The 25446-nt window shown below is 37.8% G+C and overlaps 1 protein-coding gene across 2 annotated transcripts in view; it reads left to right on the forward strand.

Annotated features, from left to right (window-relative positions):
* RBM26 (RNA binding motif protein 26) overlaps positions 1–25446 on the forward strand; it is a 60910-nt gene that overhangs the window by 13550 nt on the left and 21914 nt on the right. For both annotated transcript variants that reach the window (XM_078391397.1, XM_078391398.1), the window contains exons 4-14: positions 405–493; positions 950–1167; positions 3605–3865; positions 4262–4501; positions 6734–6871; positions 7870–8010; positions 14087–14195; positions 16525–16684; positions 17643–17807; positions 18612–18743; positions 21293–21364. In XM_078391397.1, the coding sequence (XP_078247523.1) occupies positions 405–493; positions 950–1167; positions 3605–3865; positions 4262–4501; positions 6734–6871; positions 7870–8010; positions 14087–14195; positions 16525–16684; positions 17643–17807; positions 18612–18743; positions 21293–21364 (1725 nt within the window). The remainder of the gene's footprint in view (positions 1–404; positions 494–949; positions 1168–3604; positions 3866–4261; positions 4502–6733; positions 6872–7869; positions 8011–14086; positions 14196–16524; positions 16685–17642; positions 17808–18611; positions 18744–21292; positions 21365–25446) is intronic.

Genomic DNA, 25446 nt, shown 5'->3' on the forward strand with positions numbered 1-25446 from the left:
CAAGGATATTTTGCCCTTATCAGTCTCCTTCAAAAGGTCATCTTGCAGGGCAATCAATGCCGTCTCCGTGCCATGAGGCAGCCTAAACTCAGTCTGGAATGGATCAAAGGCATTGGTCTCCTCCAGAAGCACCCAAAGTTGATCGGCCACCACTCTCTCCACCAGCTTGCTCATAAAAGGGACATTGTCGAGAGGTCTATAGTTGTTTATGTCATCCACTGCCAAGTTGGGCTTTTTCCAGATCAGTCTGATGAGTGTTTCCTTGAGGACAAGGGGCACCTTTTCTATGGCTTCTGCCTTTTCTATGGTGTCAACCATTTTGTTACTGCTGTTGCTATTATTTCTCTCAGAGCTGGATTTTAGCCAATGTCTGCTTATGGTTTTCATCTTCCTTCTTTATCAAGGTAATTAAAGAGGAAGAGCGAGAGAAAAAGTTTTCTAGAAGGCTAAATCATAGTCCTCCTCAGTCAAGCTCAAGGTACCGAGAAACCAGGTAATAGCCTATTTTCTTGATTGCAATTGGTAATATAGAAAGAAAAGAATAACCTTAAAGGCTTATTGAGAAAAAAATGTGAAGGGATTTTTGAGAAACTCAGATGTCTTACCTGGTCATATGCCAGCAGAGGTTTAATGAAAGAGAAAGAAATGTTTGAAAAAGATGTGTTTAAGCACCTAAATGAATCCCAAAACTATAATAACCAAAATGATTTGATATTTGCATTTGCCTAATATTGTTGTTTAAAACAGTAGTTTAATAAGAGCGTAGTAGCAAAAAGTTATTATTTAGTAACAGCAATATTGTTTAAAATATGTATGTTCATGCTTACTGTTTCTTGAACTTTTCCACTGATCTTAATACAAGTGGTTATACCTTTATCATTGGTATGAATTGTAAGCTATAATTCTGTTTTGAGCCTAGAATTCATTTATGCATACTCAATATATTTAGAAGCAGAGATGAAAGAAAGAAGGAAGAGCGCTCTCGTAAGAGAGAGTATGAGCGGAATCCGCCACGAAGAGAATCTTATAGGGACCGTTATAACAGAAGAAGGGGACGAAGCAGGAGCTACAGCAGGAGTCGCAGTAGAAGCTGGAGCAAGGAGAGGTTGCGTGATAGAGATAGAGACAGGAGCAGGAGTCGAACTAGAAGTAGAACAAGGAGCAGAGGTGAGTGTTGTCTTTTTTATTTTGACTGGCTGTTAAAGTACTGGTTCTAAGCTATGAATTGGATTTTTGCTGAAGTTGCCTGCTTGTAGATTTGGATGAAGAACTTATTCATTGAAAAGTTTTTACACATATCATGATTAGACATTGTTTCATACATATTTGTATGACATATCCTGTTCCAGACATTTAAAAATATAGCATTACAGTTGAACAAAGGAAAACCTTGTGTACCAGCTTCATATCCTTGGAAGAATGGTGGGCTATAAATGTAGAAATAAATACAGTGGTATCTCGACTTACGAACATCACCGCTTGTTGCTTCAACTTGCGAACGGAGCCTTGACATATGAACAAAAACAGCCTGAACAGGTTAAATGGTTTTCAGTGCTTTCCTATGGAAAATCTTGCCTCGACTTACGAATTTTTTTGACATATGAACGCCGTTCCAATACAGATTAAGTTTGTAAATTGAGGTACCACTGTATATGAGACTTTGATAATATTTTAGTTTGAATATAATGTATTAACTTTGAAAAAGCCATAAGGCTTTGTTTTGAGAAAGCCATGATGATCTACAACCAAACCACATGAAGTTCTGAAATGTGTATCTTATTAAGCACAGTGTCATCTTACGTTCTTTTACTCAAACACAAAATCTACTGTTTTCAGTGGGATTTACAGCTATCTACGTGAATAAGAATACAGTGCATTATCTGATCTGGGGCCTGTTCAAACATTGTTTGCCTTTTGAGGATTCCTGAGGAGTAGACTTTGGGACATTTTGCACACCATAAGTAAACAGCAGTATTGGAAATTGGAAACCCTAAATGAAATTCTGTTATTTAGCATAGGGAGTTGTAACTAGAATAGATCAATTGACTTAGTGGAATTTATGGAGGAGTTGACTCACCAAATCCCTTCTGATTCAACAGGCCTACTCTAGTTGCAACTTAACTATACTAAGCAGCAGGATTTCAGTGACTGTGTTTATTTAAAGAGTCTGTCACGTGGTTTATTTGTCTAGAGCGCTGCCTGGTCCTGTTTTGTTGGGAAGCATATAAGATTTATTTGTTCTTAAAAGATGTTTAGAATATGACTATATTTTTCTCTGGAAAGCTTCATCATAGGATTTTGAATATGACTGTGAAGGGGATGGGAAAGAGAAAGCTGGAGGGGAAAAGGGTGCAGAAATATATGGGTTTTTTGTGCTTATGAATGTTGTTTAATATTGCTGTTGTTAATATTGTTAATAATTATTAAGAAAGAAACTGCATTGGTCACATCTTGCAGTGGTTTTTCCCAGGACAGGTGGGGAATATGATATGCTAATTCCCTGGACCTTTGAGGTTGATCTGGACAAAATGGTGATTAGAACTCGACTACTTCTGCTTCTTCTATAACAAATACTTAACTTGGCTGCTACCTGTCCCTATGCTAAGGTGCACTCTTAACAGCTGTAGCTGTTGCTTACTATGGAAGTAATATTATTGAAAGTTGTTCAACATTCTCAAGTGGTCCATGTCAGATGGATGTCAATTTAGGACATAATTTCAGTTATGTCCCTAGTGGTGCTTCCCCAGCACTTCCTTTATGTTAATTTTTATTCTAGATAAAGACTTTTCTATTCCTTTAAGTGATTTTTGAGTGGTCTCAAAATATGAACTAATTGTTTTATCCTGTGTACTAGAATATGGGCTTAGTGGTTAATTTAGTTTTTAATTAATAATAATTGTGTGCAATCAGGTCAGTTCTGAGTTATTGAAACCTTTTTCAGGGTTGTCTTAGTAGTACTCACAAGTGGTTTACCATTCCTTTCATCTTGGAGCATCCTAAAACTATACAGTTTCCCCAAAGCCACACAGGCTAGCTTTTCTCAGATCCATAGTGGGGAATTGAACTCCCAATGTCTGGCTCTGCAGCCATAAACCTAACTCATCTAGCCAATCCAGCTTTTAATTCTTGATAATTTTAAAATAACTTGTATTGTATTTTTAATATTCTATCTGACTTTGCATTTTTACCTAAGCCACAAAGAGAATCTTGGTGGATGGCCATGTGCATTAGGTAAATGATAATTAATAATAAATTAGTTTTTAAAAATGTCATGCCTTATGGCAAGATAAAGACGAAGAAACATCTCAGTCTCTTACCGTTTTCCTTTTCACATGTAATAAAAATTTAAAAGGAGAACTAGGTTTGGCTTCCAAATCAGTTAAAGTAAGGCATAGAGAAGTATGTGTTTGATGCCTCAAATGCTTAATTAATCATGTTTTGTAAGAGTGATTTGAAATTTCTATTAGTTGTCCTGTACAGTTGTTGATTAGTACACCAAATGGGTTTTGGGAATTTTAAAATTTTAGATGCTGGCTAGCCTTACCGTTTTCAATATATTGATTACATTATATTGCTAAATGCCTTTCCAAATGTTTTCTTGCAGAGAGGGATCTGCCAAAACCAAAATATGACTTGGATAGAACAGAGCCACTAGAAAACAACTATACTCCTGTTTCTTCTGTGACAAACATTTCGTCTGGCCACTATCCTGTCCCTACGCTAAGTAGCACTATAACAGTTATTGCTCCTGCTCACCACGGAAATAATACTACTGAAAGTTGGTCAGAATTTCGTGAAGAACAGTTGGATCACAATTCTTATGGGAGACCACCTCTGCCGAAGAAACGTTGCAGAGACTATGATGGTAAGCCTAGAAGCCAAAACCTGAATATTTTAATTCTTATTTCATGTATATTCATGTATGCCATTTTTTTCGAAGACCATCATTTCTGCTTTGAATTAAACTCAGAATTTAGTATTGTTTATTTTTAATACTGTAAGCTGCCTTGAGTCCTTTCAGGAAAGAGATAAATATTCCCCATAAATGGTATAATGTTCTTAGTATTTTGTATTATTATGTTAAATCTAAAAAGAGAAGTTAGGGTGGTCGATTATCCTTTCCGTTTTTACATAGAAAGGTTTACTAAACAGTAGTCTTAATGTTCAGTAAACCTATGAATAAAGCCAGTAGAAAGCTGCCAATTTTTAATGCTCAGAAGATTGCTGACTTGTTTGTTTATGTCTTGATTTAACTTTTCAGAAAAGGGTTTCTGTATGAGAGGAGACATGTGTCCTTTTGATCATGGAAGTGACCCTGTAGTTGTAGAAGATGTGAACCTTCCAGGCATACTGCCTTTTCCGGCCCAGCCACCGGTTGTTGAAGGACCACCTCCACCAGGACTTCCTCCCCCGCCACCTATTCTCACTCCTCCTCCTGTAAACCTTAGACCTCCTGTTCCACCTCCAGGCCCTTTACCGCCCAGCCTTCCACCTGTTACAGGTAGGAGATGTCTCTTTATGAATTATATAATAACTGTGTTTGGTATAACTTATTTTCTGGGGGGCAGGGAGTGTTGTTTGTTTGCTGGATAATGTGTTGTGAAACTCATTTTCTAGTCTTTTTATTTGGCTGCATTATTCACTCTGGATGCAAAGCAGAGTGTTAATCATGCTTGAATTTTGCTTAAATCAGTAGGACTTTAGAACACATTCCTCCAGGCAAGTAACAGCAGCATAAATAACTAATGTTTGTATAAATTAATCTTATTTACTGCCCCATAGTGTTTCTCTGAATTGTTTAAAACATGGCTGCAGATGAACCGCGGAAATGACAGCCCATGACTATTAAAAAATAAATAAATGTGGAGCCCATTCGCCCCCCCTTCCCACTGCCTCTCTTCACCTCCCTACCTTGTCATACCGCAGCCATAGCCAGGACAGAAGCTAGGCTGCCAGAACAGGAATTCCATAAGGTTAACATGTGCTCTCTGACTCTGTGCATGACAGTCAGCTGATTGGCATGCACAGAGGCAGCAAGAGCAGGCTAGCTTGCTGGAATAGCCATTTCCATTCTGATAGCCTAGCTTCCATTCCATCGGTGGTGGTATAGGTAGCAGGACAAGGTGAGGACAAGGCAGGCAGGCAGGCAAAGAGGGCATGCTGTGGGGGCAGAGAGAGTAGGCCTGCTGAACAGCTGTTCAGTGGGCACATAAGCAGAGAGAGCAAACTAGGCTGCTAGAACGGCTCTATGGGCCCATCAAAGGGACAAATAAAAAAGGTAAATATTCGTCCCTTTGTATTTGTTGGGGCCTTTGGAATTGAGGAGTATGAAGTGACAAATATTACATGAATCAGCGATTTCTGACGAATATAATGTTTTTTTTCATTCATCCCCATGTCTAACTGCTGATACCCAAGAGCACATGAGGTTAAAATGTTAAGATAAAATATTCCTGCACTTAAGTCTCCCCCCCCCCCAATTTTCAGAAAGAGAGAAGCTAAGCAAGGTCCCTGAGGAAGCAATTCCACCGCTTCATTTGTCATTACTGAGGAGAATTCAGATTTTATATTACCCACATACTCTTGATGCATTGGAGGGGAACATGTAAAAACAGTTACTCCATTAGGTAATAAGAATCCAGAAGACCTAGACAACGGGTCAAAACTAATTAACTCAGGAATTATTCCATATCTTTGATCCAGGGGTACATAGTCCATCTCTCACATTGGGGCTGAGCCAAAACATTCACGATCGATCATCAGCCGCATTGGGGTACTCCTCACCGCACACACTGTTCCACAACATGGGTGTCTCGCCCAATCCCCCTCTGGGGGTGGTGTGTTGCAGACGGGACTGGGTCTGGTCACTTTCCTCCCTCCACCTTGGTTGTGGGGATAGACCACAACTGTCCATTCTAAGGGGTTCACTACTTTTCTCTCACCCCTAGGGGAGGAGGGGTATGGAATTAATCCTCCTCCTGTTTTGAGGTTTGGGAATTCTTTCAGCAGGTCACAAAACTTATTAGCCTGCTTGTCCACACTATCTGTCTGTACCGCACTGTCTCTCCTGCTTCTCTCTTTCATGTCTACTCCCACCCTAAATTCCCACACTTCTTCATCCCCTTTTATAACCTCCTCCCATAGTATCAGATCTTGCTCCTCCCCTTTATCTCCCTCCTTATCTTCTGCCAGACATATCTCTATCGCCCTCTCACTCTTCACTTCATCTTCCTCTATCCTTATGAGTTCTCCCTCTACACATCCGGATGTCTCCTCCAGTCCTTTCTCTGCTGAGGACGGCTCTCACTCTCTGTACGTCACAACATTGAAAAATAAAACTAGCTGCTGGATATTATTTGTAGCTCAGACAGTTAGATGAAATCAATAAGAGGTGCTACTGTTCTTTCCTGCTTATATTCACGTCACATTAAGAGAAAGGCGTGCAATAGTATTATTTGTGGGTGAATACCAATATTGTGGTGTTGCTGATTACTTCCTTCATGACTTCAGTCCTCAATAGTGTTTCCCGAAGTATATATCTAAACTCTGATGATAGAATTCAGTCTCTGGAGAACTGGAAACAGGATGCCAAGAATTGGATTGCTAAGGTACACTATACCACTGACTTCCTCTGAAGGTCCAGAACAAGATATAATAGCATGTTTTGTACTTTAAGCAGCTTTGTTCTATTTTGTTTCATCCCTTTGATACTTTGTTTTTCCTGTTTTGATAGGACCACCACCTCCGCTTCCACCTTTACAGCCCTCTGGTATGGATGCCCCCCCAAATTCTGCAACCAGTTCTGTTCCTACAGTTGTAACAACAGGTATTCATCACCAGCCACCCCCGGCTCCACCATCTCTTTTTACAGGTACAGTAGTCCAAGAAGGTTGGGTTTTTTTTAACCTGTGATAAGAAAAATGGTCTTTAATCCTATTAAACCTATACAGTATTATGTACAATGTCATGTTAGTGGATCAGAATTTTCCTTCCTTACCTCTGTAGCCCCTTATCCATCAACATTTCATAATTTGTTACTATATGTAGACTTTGTCATAACTGTATAAGTATGGTGAGAAGTGTTGATTCTAGATAACATAGGTTAGAAAGAATAAGGAAAAGGCTATGTGATCCCCAAAGATTACATGATGAAGAGTGGGGATAACTTTTATTGAACCACTTAAAAAAATCAAAGTTGCAAGCTTGGTGGAGAGAATCACGCTTCTTCAAGCTTAGCACAACCCGTTCATGGATAATGTAGAAAAATACACACAAAAGTCATAAAATGGATGGTACATCTTTGAGAGCTGATATAAGTTCTAGGAGGCTGTGATTTCAAACCTCTGTAGCAAGGTTTGGAATTTTTACACCCCTCTCCTAGGAACAAAAGGCTGCCAGTTATTCTGTGATTGCCTCCATCCCCCGCCAACACATTGCCTGTTGAAACTCCAGTTTCTTTTTTGGCAGTGGGTGTATGGGTTAATGGCCTTTACTATGTTATGTTTACAGTAAAGGGTACAGCTGAAAAAATGTGAAAATAGTTCTGTGAATCCAGTGGATCATTAAATGTATTTTCTCCGTCAGTCTTTGAAATACAAATTTCAGAGTAGTTTCTAGAGTAGTTAATAATGTCATTAAGGTTAGTTATTCAGAGAAGAAGATTAAAAATCAGGAGAGTTGTTTGGAATCTGCTGAATGCTTTCCATAGTAATTTGTAATTTTTCCCATTACAAATTATGTTAACTTTGTTGTGTTCAAGAAATCATTGTATATAGTTACTTCGTTTATAACACATGATTAGCTCATGTGAATTTGAAATTTGTACCCCTTTTACACCAGTGTATAATTAATTCACCTTTTCTTTACCAGAAACATATGACACAGATGGCTATAATCCTGAAGCTCCAAGTATAACCAGCACTTCAAGACCCATGTATAGGCATAGAGTGCATGCGCAAAGACCAAATTTGATAGGACTTACATCAGGTGATATGGACCTGCCACCAAGAGGTACTGTTAAAGATTTCTTGAATCTTAAGACTCTTCTTAGCTTAAAATTTAGAGGGAGATTCCATGTGGTTCCAAACCCTTTAATGCCCTGCCCATGAGCCTGCCACTCTTCTCTCTCCATCCAAATTGCATTACCCAGGCCTGTCAGGTAGACTAGCAGGGGTGGGATTGTGGTAAGAAGGATTCTGGTAGGAACTCTCCATGTGCCAGACTCCCCATTTGTGCTTCTAGGATGAAATGAAAAACAAAAAGGTTATATAATTTCAGGATTACTTTTTTTTCTCTACACATATGTTATCCTCAGCTTTTATGTCTAGTTTAAAGTAGACACGGACTTGGGTCTGGACTTGTCTATTTACAATAGTGTATGTGTTTCCACGTTGATTTCAAAGTTCTTATGATTACATATAAAGCCCTAAACGGTTTAGGACCTCGATATCTTGCAGAGCGCCTTCTCACACCCAGTTCTGCCAGAGTCACTTGTTCCAGCCAGGCCGGGCGACTGAGGGGCCTAATGCTGAGGGAGATCCAGAAGGAAAGAACAAGGAACCGGGCCTTCTCAGCAGTGGCCCCTCGCCTCTGGAACAACTTGCCTGTGGAGAGCTGCCTGGATCCCTCTCTGGGTGTTTTCAGGAACAAGCTTAAAACCTGGCTATTTGTGCAGGCTTTCCCTCCGGCCATATCTTAACTGCCATATTTTGATTATTTATGATTCGCCATCTTGAACTCTTTTTTGTTTTACTGTTTTTAAATTTGTAAACCGCCCGGAGTAGAGCCTTGGTCTAGAGCAGTGGTGTCGAACTGTGGCCCTCCAGATGTTCTTGGACTTCAACTCCCAGAAGCCTTCACCACCACCTCTGCTGGCCAGGATTTCTGGGAGTTGAAGGCCAAGAACATCTGGAGGGCCACAGTTCGACACCACTGGTCTAGAGGGTGGGAAAGAAATCTAATAAATAAATAAATAATGTTATATCTACCTTTTATTGTAAAATATGCTAAATAATAACATTCATAGTAAAGGTAAAGGTTCCCCTTGACAATTTGTCCAATTGTGTCTGACTCTAGGGGGCGGTGCTCATCCCCGTTTCCAATCCATAGTGCTAGTGTTTGTCCATATACAGTTTCTGTGGTCACATGGCCAGCGTGACTAGATACGGAATGTCATTACCTTCCCACCGTGGTGGTACCTATTTATCTACTTGCATCTTTACATGCTTTTGAACTGCTAGGTTGGCAGGAGCTGGGACAGGCAATGGGCGCGCACTCCGTTGTGTGGATTTCAACTGCTGGTATTTCAACCTTGCAGTCCAGAGGCTCAGTGGTTTGACCCGCAGCTCCACCACGTCCCTAATAACATTCATACACTATTGTAAATAGACAAGTCCAGACCCAAGTCTGCTAGTAACAAAATGAACTTGGCCCTCCAGATATTGTTGGATTGCAATTCCAGGCATTCCTCACCATTGGCAGTGCAAGCTAGACCTGGTTAAAAGTTGCAGTCCTGCTGTGTCGAGAGGGCCTCAGTTTTCTTATCCCTAGTGTAAATAGTAGTGTGGGAGAAGGAGCAGAGAGATCATGGCCAGTGCTTGGTAAGAAAATGTGGGCTCCTAGCTGCCAGAGTGAAACTGCTTGGGCCTTTGAGAAAGACAGTATGCTTTAAGCTGTCAAGAAAGCTTGTTGCATCCCTGTGAAACACTCAGAATGTGTACCTAAATATTTTCCCATTTTGCTTAGGAACTTAATTTGTTTCTTGTTTGGTTGCTAAATAAAAGCAAATATAAATGTTTTATTCCCGTATTGCCCTTTAGCAAAGATATATCATTCTTTTGGGTCTCTATCTTCTTTTTTTGAAATGGGGTTATTGAAAAAAATTGTTGCTACACCTCTTGATTTATTATTTCCTAGCACTGAATAATATTGAAGCACAATAACCTCTGGGTGTGATTCTTTAATATAATTTGCTACTCTTATTCATGTAATGGCGTCTCATTCCTCTGATGTTAAGTGTATACGTTTAACTTCTCTTGTTGCCGTGCTCAGAAAGTATTTTTTATAATTCTGTACATACCCTGAAAATCTTTGTCTCCATCTTGCTTTAAACCGTCCACATATTTATACCAAATTTGAACTGCGTAGATGTCATGTATAAAATTCACTCATATTTAAAGTGAGAAGGCTTAGTTTGCATTCTCTGTGCCATGCTGTGACACACACTGCCTATATAGTTTGTACTGTAAATAAGCATATATGGTTATAGTAAAATCTCCCATTTCTCAATTTGTTAACTGATAGCACACATTATAACTATTCTGTTGAACTCTGTATTGTTTAATTTTTTCATTTTGATAAATTTGATAAGTAGATAAATTAAACAAGGGGAAGTTATAATAGGGGAAGATTTAAATTGGATTCACACAGGTTTAAATGTAAAATAGGTACAGTTGTGTTCAAAATTATTCAACCCCCACTGAAATTGAATGTTTTGGCCATTTTGACATTGATTTTGATCATTCAGTCATCTTGCTTACATTTACATGAAAGAGGCACTTGTAGGTCAGAGAAATATAACCTTAAGTTTATAATGAAATAACCACAAATGTCTTTTCTGTGCTCACATTATTATTAGTTTTTATTCAACCCCCCAAGTGACATTCAATCTTAGTACTTAGTACAACATCCTTTTACAGTTATAACAGCTTTTAAACGTGAAGCATAGCTTGACACAAGTGTCTTGCAGCGATCTACGGGTATCTTCGCCCATTCTTCATGGGCAAAAGCCTCCAGTTCAGTCAAATTCTTAGGCTTGCGCACTGCAACTGCTTTCTTTAAGTCCCACCAGAGGTTCTCGATTGGATTTAAGTCTGGTGACTGCGATGGCCACTCCAAAATGTTCCAGCCTTTCCTCTGCAACCATGCTCTAGTGGACTTGGAGGTATGCTTGGGATCATTGTCCTGTTGAAAGGTCCAACGTCTCCCAAGCCTCAGGTGTGTGACGGACTGCATCACATTTTCATCCAATATCTCCTGGTACTGAAGAGAATTCATGGTACCTTGTACACGCTGAAGCTTCCCTGTACCTGCAGAAACAAAACAGCCCCAAAGCATTATTGACCCTCCGCCATGCTTCACAGTAGGCAAGGTGTTCTTTTCGTCATATGCCTTGTTCTTCCTCCTCCAAACATAGCGTTGATCCATGGGCCCAAACAGTTCTAATTTTGTTTCATCAGTCCACAGAACACTATCCCACAACTTTTGTGGTTTGCCCACATGACTTTTGGCATACTGCAGTCGACTCTTCTTATTCTTGGGAGACAGCAAGGGGGTGCGCCTGGGGGTTCTGGCATGGAGACCTTCATTACGCAGTGTGCGCCTTATTGTCTGAGCTGAAACTTCTATACCCACATCTGACAAATCTTTTTTCAGTTCCTCAGCAGTCACACGGGGACTTTTCACCACTCTACGCTTTAGGTAGCGCACAGCAGTCGAAGTCAGCATCTTCTTTCTTCCACGACCAGGTAGCATTTCAACAGTGCCCTTTGCCTTGAATTTGTGAATGATGCTTCCTATGGTGTCTCTTGGTATGTTTTAACTTCTTTGCAATCTTCTTATAGCCATTGCCCTTCCTGTGAAGACAAATCACCTCTTCTCTTGTCTTCCTGGACCATTCTCTTGACTTCACCATGTTTGTAACCACACCAGTAAATGTCTAGAAGGAGCTGAGTATCACAGTCATTTTAAAGCTGCCTAATTGGTGCTTATTATGCTTGATTGGTGCTCGGTGACATCCACAGGTGTTTTCAATACCTGATCGAAAACACCTGAATGAACCTCTCTTCTTCAGAGTGGTAGTCTTTAAGGGGTTGAATAATTGTGGCAATGAAGAAACCACAAAAGAAACATTTACTACTGTATTACATAAACAATTGATGTTATTTTAGTTGCATTTGGTTCTTTAAAACGTCCTTGTAGGATTTCATTCTGAATACAATTCCAAATGTACACTATAGTCCCTAAACCCCTTTACAGCATTGGGGGTTGAATAATTTTGAACACAACTGTATTTTAATTATTTATTTATTAGATTTCTACCCTGCCCCCCCCAAGACAGCGTCTAATTGGAGCAGCTTACAAATATCATAAAATATCATAAAATATAATAAAAAACATCATGTAATGCAAATACAAAGGGAAAAGGATCCAGAAAGAAATAAACTGGCATAGGTCTTATAGCAATTTAGCTTCATAGATGCTTGGAGAATAGATAATCCATAAAAGAGGGATTTTGCATATTTATCATGTAGAAATAACACATGACAATATAAACTATTATAAAAACTATAATAGTTTTTATTATAACATCATCTAATTTAATGCAAAATATTGTAAAAGCGGAAACTGACATAAACTAGAAACAGGTGACCATGCTTTGAATATCCTTCAACAACAACTTACTGATTATATTTAATGCTATTTTATTAGTAAAATTAGTTTTTTAGAAAAAAATTACAAGCAAGCACACAGAATTATTTCAAATACATAACTGAAGTAAGAGTGTAATATGTGGTGCATTAAAGTCTATCATAAGGGGTCTACGTTCAAGACATGACCAGATTAAAAACAGAATTTTAATTATGAAAAATTAAAGTTGCAGGCAGAAATAATATTAGAAACGGAACATTTTTAAAAAGCATATAAAAAGACATGTAATGATTTGTAAAATAAAAGGAAACAATTAGAGTATTACAAAAATTGTTATGTACAAAATGGAATACATATGAATTCAGTAACAAAAATTCGAAGTTACTAGCAAGTACATTGAGAAAATGTATAGAAACAAAATAGTGATGATAGAATGTATCAACAAAAAGACCAGAGTACGAAACATAACAGAAAAATTAGTAAGTCTTGAAAAATTATACTCTAAACATAAACATAAACCATCTGATTTAAAAACGCTACAAAATCTAAATCCCATATTTGAAGAGTGACTATAAACATTTTCTAAATAAATCAATGGAAAGTGAAAAAATAAATAGTGTCATAAGAATATTAAGGAATTAACAACATTATCTAATTATCTAATTATGGTTCCCACAGTAAAGCAAAGTATGAACAGAAGTATGATGAAATTTGAATGTATTCCAATGGAATATAGGAATAAAACAAACATTAATTTCTAAAATGTATTTAATTCAAAGAGATCCAAATAAGACAGACGGATTCAATATAATATGAGAAGATAATATTGGGGGGGAATCGACCAAAACATGTTGAACAAACTATGTATGATTCAGTCAAGAAAAACTATACTTAGGAAAAAATCCTTAAAGCTCTTATGTTGGTGGTATATTCTGCTATCACACCTTGCAAGAGGAAGCAATACAAGAAGTACAATATGTTGGAGAAATTGTGACCATCAAATGTATACATTTACATATATGATGGTCATGTCCTGTAGTGTCACAGTTTTAAGGACAAATATTGACAGAAATTTCAGTTACTACACAAACTATCCACACTTCACCAGCATTGCTTTCATTTACAGTTTGAGTGAACAGATTGAAAAGGTGACATCTAGGAGATGGATAGTAAACTCAGGGCATCAAAAGAGTTGTGTGGCGTGGTTGGGTTTGAAAGAGTTAAGAAAATATATATGTATGGGTGGGAAAGTGTGCAATCTGCAAGGCACTCTTGATTGCCTGAATGATACCCCTTCCCCCACCATCTATTTTCTCTTTCAAAAATATTGGAAAATATCAAAAGCAGTCTTTCAGGCTTCAAGTCATAAGCCATCTGCTAAATATCTAGAGTTGAAACGAAATGTTTCTTTCTGGGCAATGTATTCTGTAGTTGCCCTGTGGGGTTTCTTGTACTTCCTTTTGAAGCATCTGGGTTTAGTATCTATGGGAGACTAGCAGTGAACCAAAGGGACCTTGGGTTTGAAGTAGTACAGGACTTGGTATGTTCCAAAAATGAAGCAAGTCAGCTAATGGTAATAAGGAGAGAAATTCCTGCTATAAAATGCACAGAAAACATTCTTTAAAAATTAATTAGTGTACTCCTTTCTTCCACACAGAAAAGCCTCCTAATAAAAGCAGCATGAGGATAGTAGTAGATTCTGAATCCCGAAAAAGAACTATTGGTTCGAGTGATGGAATTCAAGCAAAGAAGAATTGGTTTGATAAGTGAGTAGTCTGTTGGGCTTGGAATTATTACACATTTCTATCTGTTTTTTTTCTCCTTAAGCTCCACATTGTTCAGATTCTTCTAATGTAAACTTTACATTTTGGTTTCAAGTATGTTGCCTGCACTGAGGGTTGTTTTGGTGTGTTTTTATCACAGACTACTTTATGTATGATATCTTGAACTATCTGTGTTGGGGGCACTCAGTAGTGAATACTTTCTTCACATCTCAAAGAGGATTTCAGGGTGATGAGCAAAATTTTTTAAATATTCGTTACATGGCCAAAATCTAATAATAAGATAGTAAATTTGGGAGACATAGAATTACCATAACCAGTTTATAGGTGTAAAAATGTGTTTTTTTAACTTGGAGTTGGGGAGAAAGGGTGCAACATGGCCAACTAGCACGCTTCTTGTAGGAGGGCATGCTACATTAGGGTGCCGCTATAAAGAAAACCAGCTTTTATAGATAATAAGTGCATTTCTGTTTGAGAAGGAATAAGGAGAAAGTTCTCTGTTAATGGATGGCTAGGTTGTTATGGGAGGAAATTCTCAGGCAAGTATTTGGGAGTCATGGCATTTAAGGCTTTAAAAAGTTAGCATCATGCCTTGAATTAGCTCCTTAGTACCCTTTTTCTTCCTCCAGAAATGAAGTCTTATTTTTTTGTAGCTGAATGCATGTCACTAATAGAGCTACTCTAATAAAGTCCTACCAAACTGGATTATTCTAATGCATGGTGGACAGGGTTATGCAAAGCACTAATTGTACCAAGATCATCCCTATATAGTGTAGCCAGTAGCACTGAATGATGCAGTTTGAGAACATGTGGACACATTTCAAACATAAGTGCGTACATCACTGTTGGCAGACATGTTTATGTCCTTGATTAACATGTTCTATCTGTATAATTTAGAATATCACTTAAAGTGTGATATGTTTTAATTGTTTAATAAGTGCTCATACCTGAAAAAATGAGTAATGTTGGCTTTAACATTTCCTCTAGAGGTACATTATTGATTTTTGTCACAGGAACCATGGATCAATTGCACATAAAGTCTGGTTCACTATGGTATGAATATGTATAAGATTAGTTCCTACAAATCTTACAACATACTTAACTGCACTAATAGTGCTAATCATGGAAGTATGAATTACCAATATGTACAACTTGAAGAAATTTATACCCTTTTGAACCACATCTGGTCCTTATACAGTGGTGCCTTGATTTATGAACTTAATCTTTATTGGAACCGTGTTCGTAAGTCAAAGCACCATTTTCCATAGGAATTCATTGAAAACCAATTAATCCATTCCGGCCGAAGAAAAAAATACCCCAAAAAATAAAATACTGCAAACCCCTGGGGCTGTAAAAAACAAAACCAATTCCAAAATAAACAGAAACCTAACCCCACCAGCCCAATCCCACCCTGCAAAAATAAAAAAAAAGTTTTAAAAAAGCAGAATGCAGCACCTTACCTCCGCTGCCGGGCCAGGGCTTCCCCTGGTAGGCCCGGTCTACCCCCCCGGGAAAGCCTGAAGGCAGCGATCAGTGGTGGCAAGGGACCCCCCAGGAGGTTTCCCATGGTGGTGGGGAAGCCCTGGGAGGCCTCTGAAGGCGGCGATGGCTGCGGTGGGGGACCCTCGGGAGGTCTCCCATGGTGGCAGTGCTGAAAGCCTGGGAGGCTGAGCCTCCCATTCCCTAACCATTGGGGTGAAAGAGCTACAAAGAAGCAGCCTCTTTGCCACCAATGGTTAGGTTTTTTTGAATTTCCCACCCCTTTTCCCTGCCCGTTTCTGTTCATTAGTCAAAGCTCCGGCTGCAAGTCAAAGCAAAATTTTGCGGCCACAGTTGTTCGTAAGTCAGATTGTTCACAGGTCAGGGCGTTTGTAAGTCACCACTGTAGTTGTCTAGATCAAGTGGCTTGATGAAGAATGGATCAGCTCTGAGAATGCTTCAGTGATAGTGGTGTTTTTCCTTTGAGATATTTGTTGTCAATTTGTGTTACATCTCAAAACAGCATCTCAGATGCTTTCACATTCAAAAGTAGCAGAAGAATTCAGTGATACTTATAGATGTTGCACATATGTTCCTCTGACATGGACATTTTATGCTGAGATATTAATGGTGAGTGTTCTGAATCTTGATGTTGGTTCAGGTACAGTAGTTGTTTGGTTTGCATGTGTTCTCCTGCCCCCTCCCAAACTCATTCATTTTGCTGAAATTGAAAGTTAGATGTTTTTTATCTGAATTCTAGGCCTTTAACATCCATGTATGTATTAACATACTACTACTTTCTGAAAACGATTCTCAACCATTTGTTTTATTTCAGGCAAAATTTTAGCAGAACAAACAGTCCAGCTTTCCAGAAGAAGGTTCAGTTTGGAAATGAAAATACCAAACTTGAACTGAGGAAAGTTCCCCCAGAGCTTAATAATATCAGTAAGCTAAATGAGCATTTCAGCAAATTTGGAAATTTAGTAAATTTGCAGGTAAGTGATATATATGTATCTATTACTATTACGTTGCATTATTGGAATTGGTTCCTGAAAGTTGAATTATGAAGATGTTTTTATAAAAAGTATATGGATTTTTTTCCCTACCACTTTATTCTTACTACAACAAGCAAAGTCTAAAGGGATTTTCTTCCCAGCATTCATTCCACCAACATTTGCTCTGTCACTTGACAAGACTATGTTAGCCCATATCCCTTTTCCTTTACTCCTCTTGCCTTTGTTTTTTGTTGTACTTGTCTTCTGTTTGTCCAGGTCCGTCCTTACTGCCATTCATTAGTATAAAGAGCTTTGTAGTCATACACGCAGTGTGGCACTATTGGTATTTAGGTACAGTTTGTATAATGTGCAATAGCTCATTGTGGCTGACTGATGAATTGCCACATACCCATCTGTGCAACTGAGATGTGTTACATGAACACCATTGGAGTTTTAGCCGTTGAGATATATGGAAGAGTTTGTTTAGTGGACTAGGGATACTTTTTTTTCAGATTGAGGGGAGAGTGATCTTTGTTTCCTCCGATAATATATAGGAAAATAAGGGTAGGTAAAAAGTCTTCATTTCTAATTCCAAAGCTATGTCTTTTGAAATAGTTTTGTGCTTGGAATTGGTTTTCTAAGCAGCTTGTTATTAGCAATTCTGTCTACTCCTTTTTATCCCCCCCCCATCTCAACTTCCTGAGTATGATTATTTTGTTGTAAAATACAGTATAAAGCCTTTTGGGTAGAGTTGGTGCTACTTCTGAACATCTATTCGAGCATTCTGATTGAATAGTTTGGATTTTACAGTACAACTTGTTTTTATTAATTGGGCCAGGCACACTGATATTATTAAACAGTGATAACAAGCCTATGCACTCTTTGTTTATGCTCTGTCACTGATTAATGGACAACAAGAATTGCTATTCTTATGCTTGTCTTTTGTTTGAAAATATAGGTTGCCTACCAGGGAGATCCAGAAGGAGCCCTCATCCAGTTTGCAACACATGAAGAGGCAAAAAAAGCTATATCAAGCACAGAAGCAGTGTTAAATAATCGATTTATTAAAGTCTATTGGCATAGAGAAGGCAGTGCTCCACCAATATCAACTTCAGTGCAGAAGGTACTGCAGTTAACAATCTGGTCGACCTACATGGGTTTCAAGTAGATGTTTTGAGTGATATGTCTCTACAGATTCAAAAAGCACACACTGTTGCATACTGCTAATAAGATAAGGACAGGTATTTAATTTATCTTTGAATTATTAATAATAGATATCAATTAAATATCTAAGCAAAATCTTTTCACATTGCCATGTGCCTAGGTCTTTTCTAAGCACACCATTGCTCTGTTCTTCACGTTCTTGGATCTCTCTGTTAAATTGTCTGCAGTAGGTAAATTATATAACACCAGAGGTTTTTGGTTTGTTTTGAAATACGGGGAACATCTGTTCTGACACCTGCAAATTACATTGCTTGAATGGAATATGGAAAAAAGAAAATTCAATAACAGCATATGGTATATGAATAGCTTGCTATTTGAAAAGAAGGATATTCCGTGTTTTCAACAAGACGAAGTCTGTAATCTATAATGTCATCCCCATAATATGTGCTGCATAAAAAGCAGTTACAATATGTTATTTCAAAAATCATGACAGAAAACAGTTGAGTGAGTGTACTTACAGGAAGGAGTTAATACATACCAATAATACTGTCTTCGACTTATCAGCCATATCTGCAGCATTCTGGAGCTGAGTAGATTTGAAAATACAGTGCTAAAGTATTTAATCCTTTCCTAATAATATATCAAGCCGATACTCAGTTTAGTACTGGAAGTGAAAATATTGTGGCATTACATTTCAAGAAGGTGCTTCGTCTTTGGATCAAATGTCTCATGCATTTTTGTAAGCATTTGTTTTCTTTTTAAGGTAATACAGCCTTTAGCCCAGCAGCCCATTCTACCTGTTATGAAGCAATCAGTCAAGGAACGGTTAGGTCCAGTGCCTGCAAGTAATATTGAACCAGCTGAAGCTCATAGTGCCAGTACAGAAGTTGTTCAGGTACCTATAACATTTAACATCCCAGAAGATATTAATGAGCCTTAAACTTAATTTCCATTTTCTTTTTAAGCAGTAGCATTTTTCCTATAAGTATGGTGAGAGGGCTTTTCCATCAGGGAGGATTTGTATTTAGTAAACATTTCTTTAAAAATAAATAATTCTGGAAATAGCACTTAAATCTAACATACCGATATAGTATAGTAAAAAGTTGTTTTTTTTAAAAAAACAAAAAAAACTTGTGGAACCAAGTTGCAGATGATTAAAATGTACTTACCGTGTTTCCCCGAAAATAAGACAGGGTCTTATATTAATTTTTGCTCCAAAAATGAATTAGGGCTTATTTTCAGGGGATGGTTTTTTATGTACAACAATCTACATTTATTAAAATACAGTCATGTCATCCTCTTCTGGTTGCTGCACAATGGTGGAGCCCTACCCCCTTATTTTGGGGGTAGGGCTTATATTAGGAGCATCCTGAAAAATCATACTAGGTCTTATTTTCAGGTTAGGTCTTATTTTCGGGGAAATGGTATTATCATAGTATTGATTGGCATATAACATGATAAAACAATGTAATAGGAGGCTAGAGTTTTTAATGCTCCAGTATTGATATATTAATACAGTGTTTGTCAAATATGAGAAGTGTCTTTCTCCATTAATAGTTTGGTAACGTTGAAATTTCTGATTTAAAAAAGAGGTACTATCGCTGTTGCAAAGTATCATTCATTTTAAATATAGACCTGTATGCTGAAAAATGTCTTAACCTGACATTGCCTTAAAACCTGTATCAGAAATTTTGATTCTGTAGTGCTAGACTCTCTTAGGAATGGAGGAGACATGGTTCTTTTTTTTCCCAGGGGCAGCTACCACAATGTCTGTTTCCAACAAGAGCTAGTGACTGGATCCAGATTTCTGAGAGGCAGTGTCTCTCTCTGTTTCAGCTTACTTTTCCTTTTTAAATTATGGGAGACCCATTTTATGTCTCACAGTCAGGGAAAATGTATCAGGTTGTGCACATATATAAAAGGCATCCTTTCATTACAGAACTTAGTAATTTGTCCTAACATCAATGTAATTGACATTTTGATAGTAGACCAAGTTCCATCTTTTTATCTTTTCATTTAGGAACAGTTAATCACTGCTGCTACAGTCAGTCTCACTGCTGGTTATTAAGTTTATTAAATGTTTATTTTGTTTTATTGTGGTGTATTGATATTTCTATAGCATCCAGGTATTTTTGTGAAAGTGGGATATAAATAGAAAAAAGTAAATAAAACATTCCAACTCAGTCTTTGTGGTATATAATATATCTTTCAAGGAGCTGAATTCCATATTCAGCCGCCTAGAGTGGTCTTAATTGACCAGATAGGCGGGACATAAATAAAATAAATAAATGAATACATTCTTGTCCCTGTGCAGTTTTCTGTCTGAATTAAATAGTCTTTCTAATTTAGAAAACTTTATTCCAGCAGCTGCTGCTTTGCTCTTTGAGCTTTTAGTTGGTCTAAGGCAGTGGTTCCCAACCTTGGGTCCCTATATGTTCTTTGAAGTCGTCTAGATGTTCTTGGATATTCTTACAGAAGCTTCTATCGCTAGCTGTGCTGCCAAGATTTCTGGGAGTTGTACTTCAAGAAGATCAGGGGATCCAGAGTTGGAAACCATTGCTCTATGGCTTATTTTAAGGAATGAAAGGGCTGTTGGAAGTATCCAGAGGAACCAGTATCATTTACTAATGACATTTAGCACAGGATAAATGAATCCCACACACACCCCAAATTCCATAAACAAAGGTGGTAGTGACCGTGCTATTCAGATTACTATAATTTGTTTTGAGGATGTTGGCTACTGGTGAGTAAGGGCTGCTTACACCCATTCATGTCTGGTGTGGAAGCCTTGCATTGTAGATTGAGAGGTATGGCCTTACGATGACTTAGAGTAAATTGAGAAATGTTTGTTGCATAGTATTCCAGCTCTGTGGTTCTGCTTTATAGAGTTATTTAGAATCACTTGCATATGTGATTGTTTTTGGATAAGTACCATGTTGATATAATTTTAAGAGTGACAGATTGAACTGTACAATGTCTTGTTGCATTCTCCTCTGAAGAGTGTGACTTTCAAGCTGCTTTTGTGTCCACCTGCCTTCAAGATCTGTAAGATTGCCAGGTTTGAGTAAGGATGATGTATGACTACTCTTTTCATTAATGTGCCCAGAATGCATAGCTGTCATACTAGCAGCATCATTGGATGTCCTGAAACCTACCAGATTTAATAAAGGAGAACAACTTCCTGTACAGCACTGTGAGACCTAAGCTGGAACTTCTTGTCCTGTGCTGTGCTCACAGCCTGTAAGAGGATATGCTGGGTTTATCTTTCTGTGCTTCTACCTGACTGGGCAGGCTTTAGCCATAACCAAATTATACTTAAAAAGCCATTAAAAATATGAGTGCTTCAGAACTACTGATGTTACATAGATATGTTTTAAGTGACGTGTACCCATACCTGGTATAAAAATATGTAATTCTAGCAATGTATTCTCTTGTTTTTCCTAGAATGTAACAAAACTGTCTGTGAAGGACAGGCTGGGGTTTGTGCCTAAACCACATAATCCAACCACTGAAAAGGTAGGAAAATAATAGTGCTTAGTGAACTGTTGTATAACAGTGATATTAAGTATGCTTCAGTAGAGCTCTTTATAGGCTGCAAATTAAAAATTTGCAATACTGTTTTAAAAATCATGGTAAAGTCTGGAGATTAACTCAACACAATGATGAAGTTCAACTAGAACAAAGCTTGCTATGTTTGTGTAGGCATGTTCATGAAACCTAAATGGTTGCTGCTTGCACAGGACTTCATATAACAGGGTGGTTATAAGCAGTGCTAGGTTGGCCTTTGTTGGAGGGCTTGCCATGGTTTCAAAATTGCAAATTAGAACAAAATTACAGTACCATTAAAAGGGTCTGTGGCCTGATAGTGATGGTCATGATGACTGCACTTTCCTATGATTTTTGCCTCTGTGGAGTTTTTGAATATTCAGTGGTATTTAGAAGTGCAGAAATGTGTCATCTCTTTTGAGAAAATGAGGAGTGTTCTTGGCAAGGGGTAGACTGTAGACTGCTTATTTTTTATCAGGTGTTGCAACCTGCATTATTTGCATTTGAGATTCCAGTCCTTTTTTGGAATAATTCAGCCGTGCCACATAGAACTGCTTGACAGAAAGCGATGGTAGATACTGAGAAGTTAGTCCAACATGTTAAATATGTAACTTATCTGTTGCTGCCCTTTAATTGTTGGGCTAAGCTCTTTATCTTGATATTATGAGATTAGTTTTTTTTCTTTTCTTTTATTACTGATGATTTGTTACTGTATTGTCAAATTAATGATTTATTGACAACCCAGAGTAGTGACTGGCACTAAGTGGTATACAACTATACCAAATAAATAAATATGGATGGATGCAAAGTGATCCAGGGTCATTTAACTTAAATAGAAATCTACACATTCTTAGTGCCATATGTATTCTAAGTTAGGTGTAAGGAAAAGGTGGGAGGGATCTGAATGGTTTTAATAACTCAGAATGCATTCTTATGGCTGTTATGGCCATACAGTGATGCCCCGCATAGCAACGTTAATCCGTTCCAGGATTAACGTTGCTATCCGGATTCGTCACTATGCAGGGGGGGGGGGAACCCATAGGAATGCATTAAACGGAGTTTAATGCGTTCCTATTGGGGGAAAACTCACCAGTAAGCGAAGATTCCCCCATCCGGCTGCCATTTTCGCTGCCCGGTAAGTGAAGGCAGGGTGCAAAAACGCTGCCGGCGGCCATTTTCTGCACCCGGCGGCCATTTTGGAACTGCCGATCAGCTGTTTTCTAAACATCACAATGCGAAGATTGGTAACCGAAACGCTTACCAATCATCGCAGTGCGATGTTTAGCTTATCTAAACATCGCAATGCGATCGCATTAGCGATCGCAAAAAATGCGCCGCTATGCAGATTCGTTGTTAAACAGTGCACTCGTTAAGCAAGGCACCACTGTACTTGGAAAAAAATTCTTGGCTATTACGTATAACACACACACACACACACACACACACACACACACACACACACACACACACACACACACACACACACACACACACACACACACACACACACACACACCCCTCTTAACTCACAGCTGCAGTATTACCCTGTTTCCCCTAAAATAAGACCTAACCTGAGAATAAGCCCTAGTATGATTTTTCAGGGTGCTCTTAATATAAGGCCTATCCCCAAAATAAGCCCCAATTAAGTGAAACCCTGTCCTCCACCATTGTGCAGCAACCAGAAGATGACATGACTGTATTTTAATAAATGTAGATTGTTGTACATGAAAAAAACAAAACATCCCCTGAAAATAAGCACTAATGTATTTTGGAGCAAAAATTAATATAAGACCCTATCTTATTTTTGTACAAACACAGTAGTACCATTGCATGTATTCACTAATTGAACCTATTTGTTAAACATTTGTGTATGACATGCGTTTAACATATATACATATAGTTTTTAAATTATAAATCTTTTCACTTGATGTTAACATGTTGCAGGAGTACACCTATTTTTCTGCCTTTTTATTTTTTAATAGATCAGAGATGGTATGCTAGGTTTCTGAAATAGAATCATTGATAAGACTCTTAGTTAGCCTGCAGATTTTTCAGATTTCATTTTGTTTCAGTGACATGATCTGGTTGTCTGTAGTGTGCAAGGCAGAAAGAATATCCCTTCATTGAGGGGACATTTCCCATGGATGTTGTATTGTTATAGGGTAGAAAATTGTCCCACAAGAAATTTAACCCTGGGTATTACAAATAAATAACAACCTTTTTCATACGTGGCTTGTATTGGTTTCCTGACATGAGGCAGTGTTTTTGAATTGGAAATAACAGTAACAGTGTTTTCAATATGCAAATTAACTTGTAAAAATGGAAGGCTGTTCCACTTCATGTGAACATGTCTTTTCAGGCTCTAGGTATTTGAATAGTATAGATTATCCTTGCTTCTGCATTCAGAAATACTCCTGCACATGTGGGGCATTTTCATATCCTGCAGTATATCAAAATTCCCATGAGGTTCACGCATAAAAATATAACACAACTTAAAATTAGTAAATTATTCAAGATGGCAAAAAAGAAAAAAGAAAAAAGGAAAGCAAGAAAAGGAAAAGAAAAAATAAAGTCAAGGATTACCTGGAGGGAAGGCCTGCATATTATAGTTATATTCCTTTATTTTTTGGATATTTTTTTGCTAAATCTATTCCTAAATATTTAATTGTTTTACATATTTTAAAATCATATTTTTCAACAAACCTTTCTTGTTCCACTCTACTATGATTAAACATTAATTCGGATTTTTTGCCAATTTATACCTAATCCAGTTATTTTTCCAAAATTTTCTAAATGAGTTTTAATTTTATCTATACATTCTAACGGATTTTTCACTGTCAATAAGGAATCATCAGTGAATAAATTAATCTTTATTTTCTTCTTTTCTCCCATACCTTCAATTAAGTCATCATTCCTTATTACATTTGCCAACATTTCAATAACTAAGCAAAACAACTGGAGAAAGAGGGCAACCTTGTCTAGTTCCTTGGCCTAGAGCTATTTGTTCCGTCATCCTGTCATTAACTATTACTACAGAGGTATTCTCTAAATATAATTGATCTATTATCCCCTGAACTTCTTTCCAAAACCCCAACCCTTTAACAAAATCTTTAATGTTGGCCATTCCACGCAATCAAATGCCTTGAATATATCTAATGATAAAATGCCTGCCTTCAGTTTATTTTTTCTATATTATATATAATATTCAAGACCCTCCTAGTTAAATTTTCCATTTGCCTACCCTTCAAAAAACCGTTCTGATCCTCGTTAATATATTTTGTAATCAATTTATTAATTCTATTTGCAAGTATTGCTGTAAATATCTTTGCATCTTGATTTAATAATGAAATAGGTCTGTATGAACTTGGGTCTGTTAGGTCTTTATTAGGCTTTGGGATAAGAGTTATGAATGAATGTTTCCATGAATCTGATATTCTCCCTCCTTCCAATATTTCATTATAGAGCACTTTGTGTTTAGGGATCAATAGTTATTATAGTATTCCGAACCTAATCCATCAAAACCTGGAGTTTTACCATTTTTAGTTTATTAATAATCTCTGTAATCTCTTCCTCTTTTATCTCTTTACAGTGGGGTCTCGATTTACGAACTTAATCCGTATTGGAAGGTGGTTCTTAGGTCGAAAATTTCTTAGGTCGAATCTGCATTTCCCATAGGAATGCATTGAAAACCATTTAATCTGTATCTGCTCTTTTCCGTCCATAGAAACTAATGGGAAGCTGCTATTCCGGCTTCTGCCACTAGAGGGGAATATTTTTTCTTTTTTTTCCCCTTAGGTTCAGGAAACGAGGAGGAAGGCAGGGAACAGTTTGCAAAGCACTTTAGAAATCTTTTTTTTTCCAACGAAGCCAATTTTAAATCATGTTTTAAAGCATGTTGTGCTGATTTTTTTCAGCACAAAGACACACAGGCAGGCTTTTTAGGTGCTGAGCAAGCCTCCCCAAGCCTCTTCAGAGCCAGCCCGTCAGTTGATAGGCGGGGAGAGGAGGGTGCAGGAGCGGGGGAAAATCACAAAATGGCTGCCAGGCTCCCT

The sequence above is a fragment of the Pogona vitticeps genome, chromosome 3 (genome assembly GCF_051106095.1).
Source record: "Pogona vitticeps strain Pit_001003342236 chromosome 3, PviZW2.1, whole genome shotgun sequence".
Lineage (NCBI taxonomy): Eukaryota > Metazoa > Chordata > Lepidosauria > Squamata > Agamidae > Pogona > Pogona vitticeps.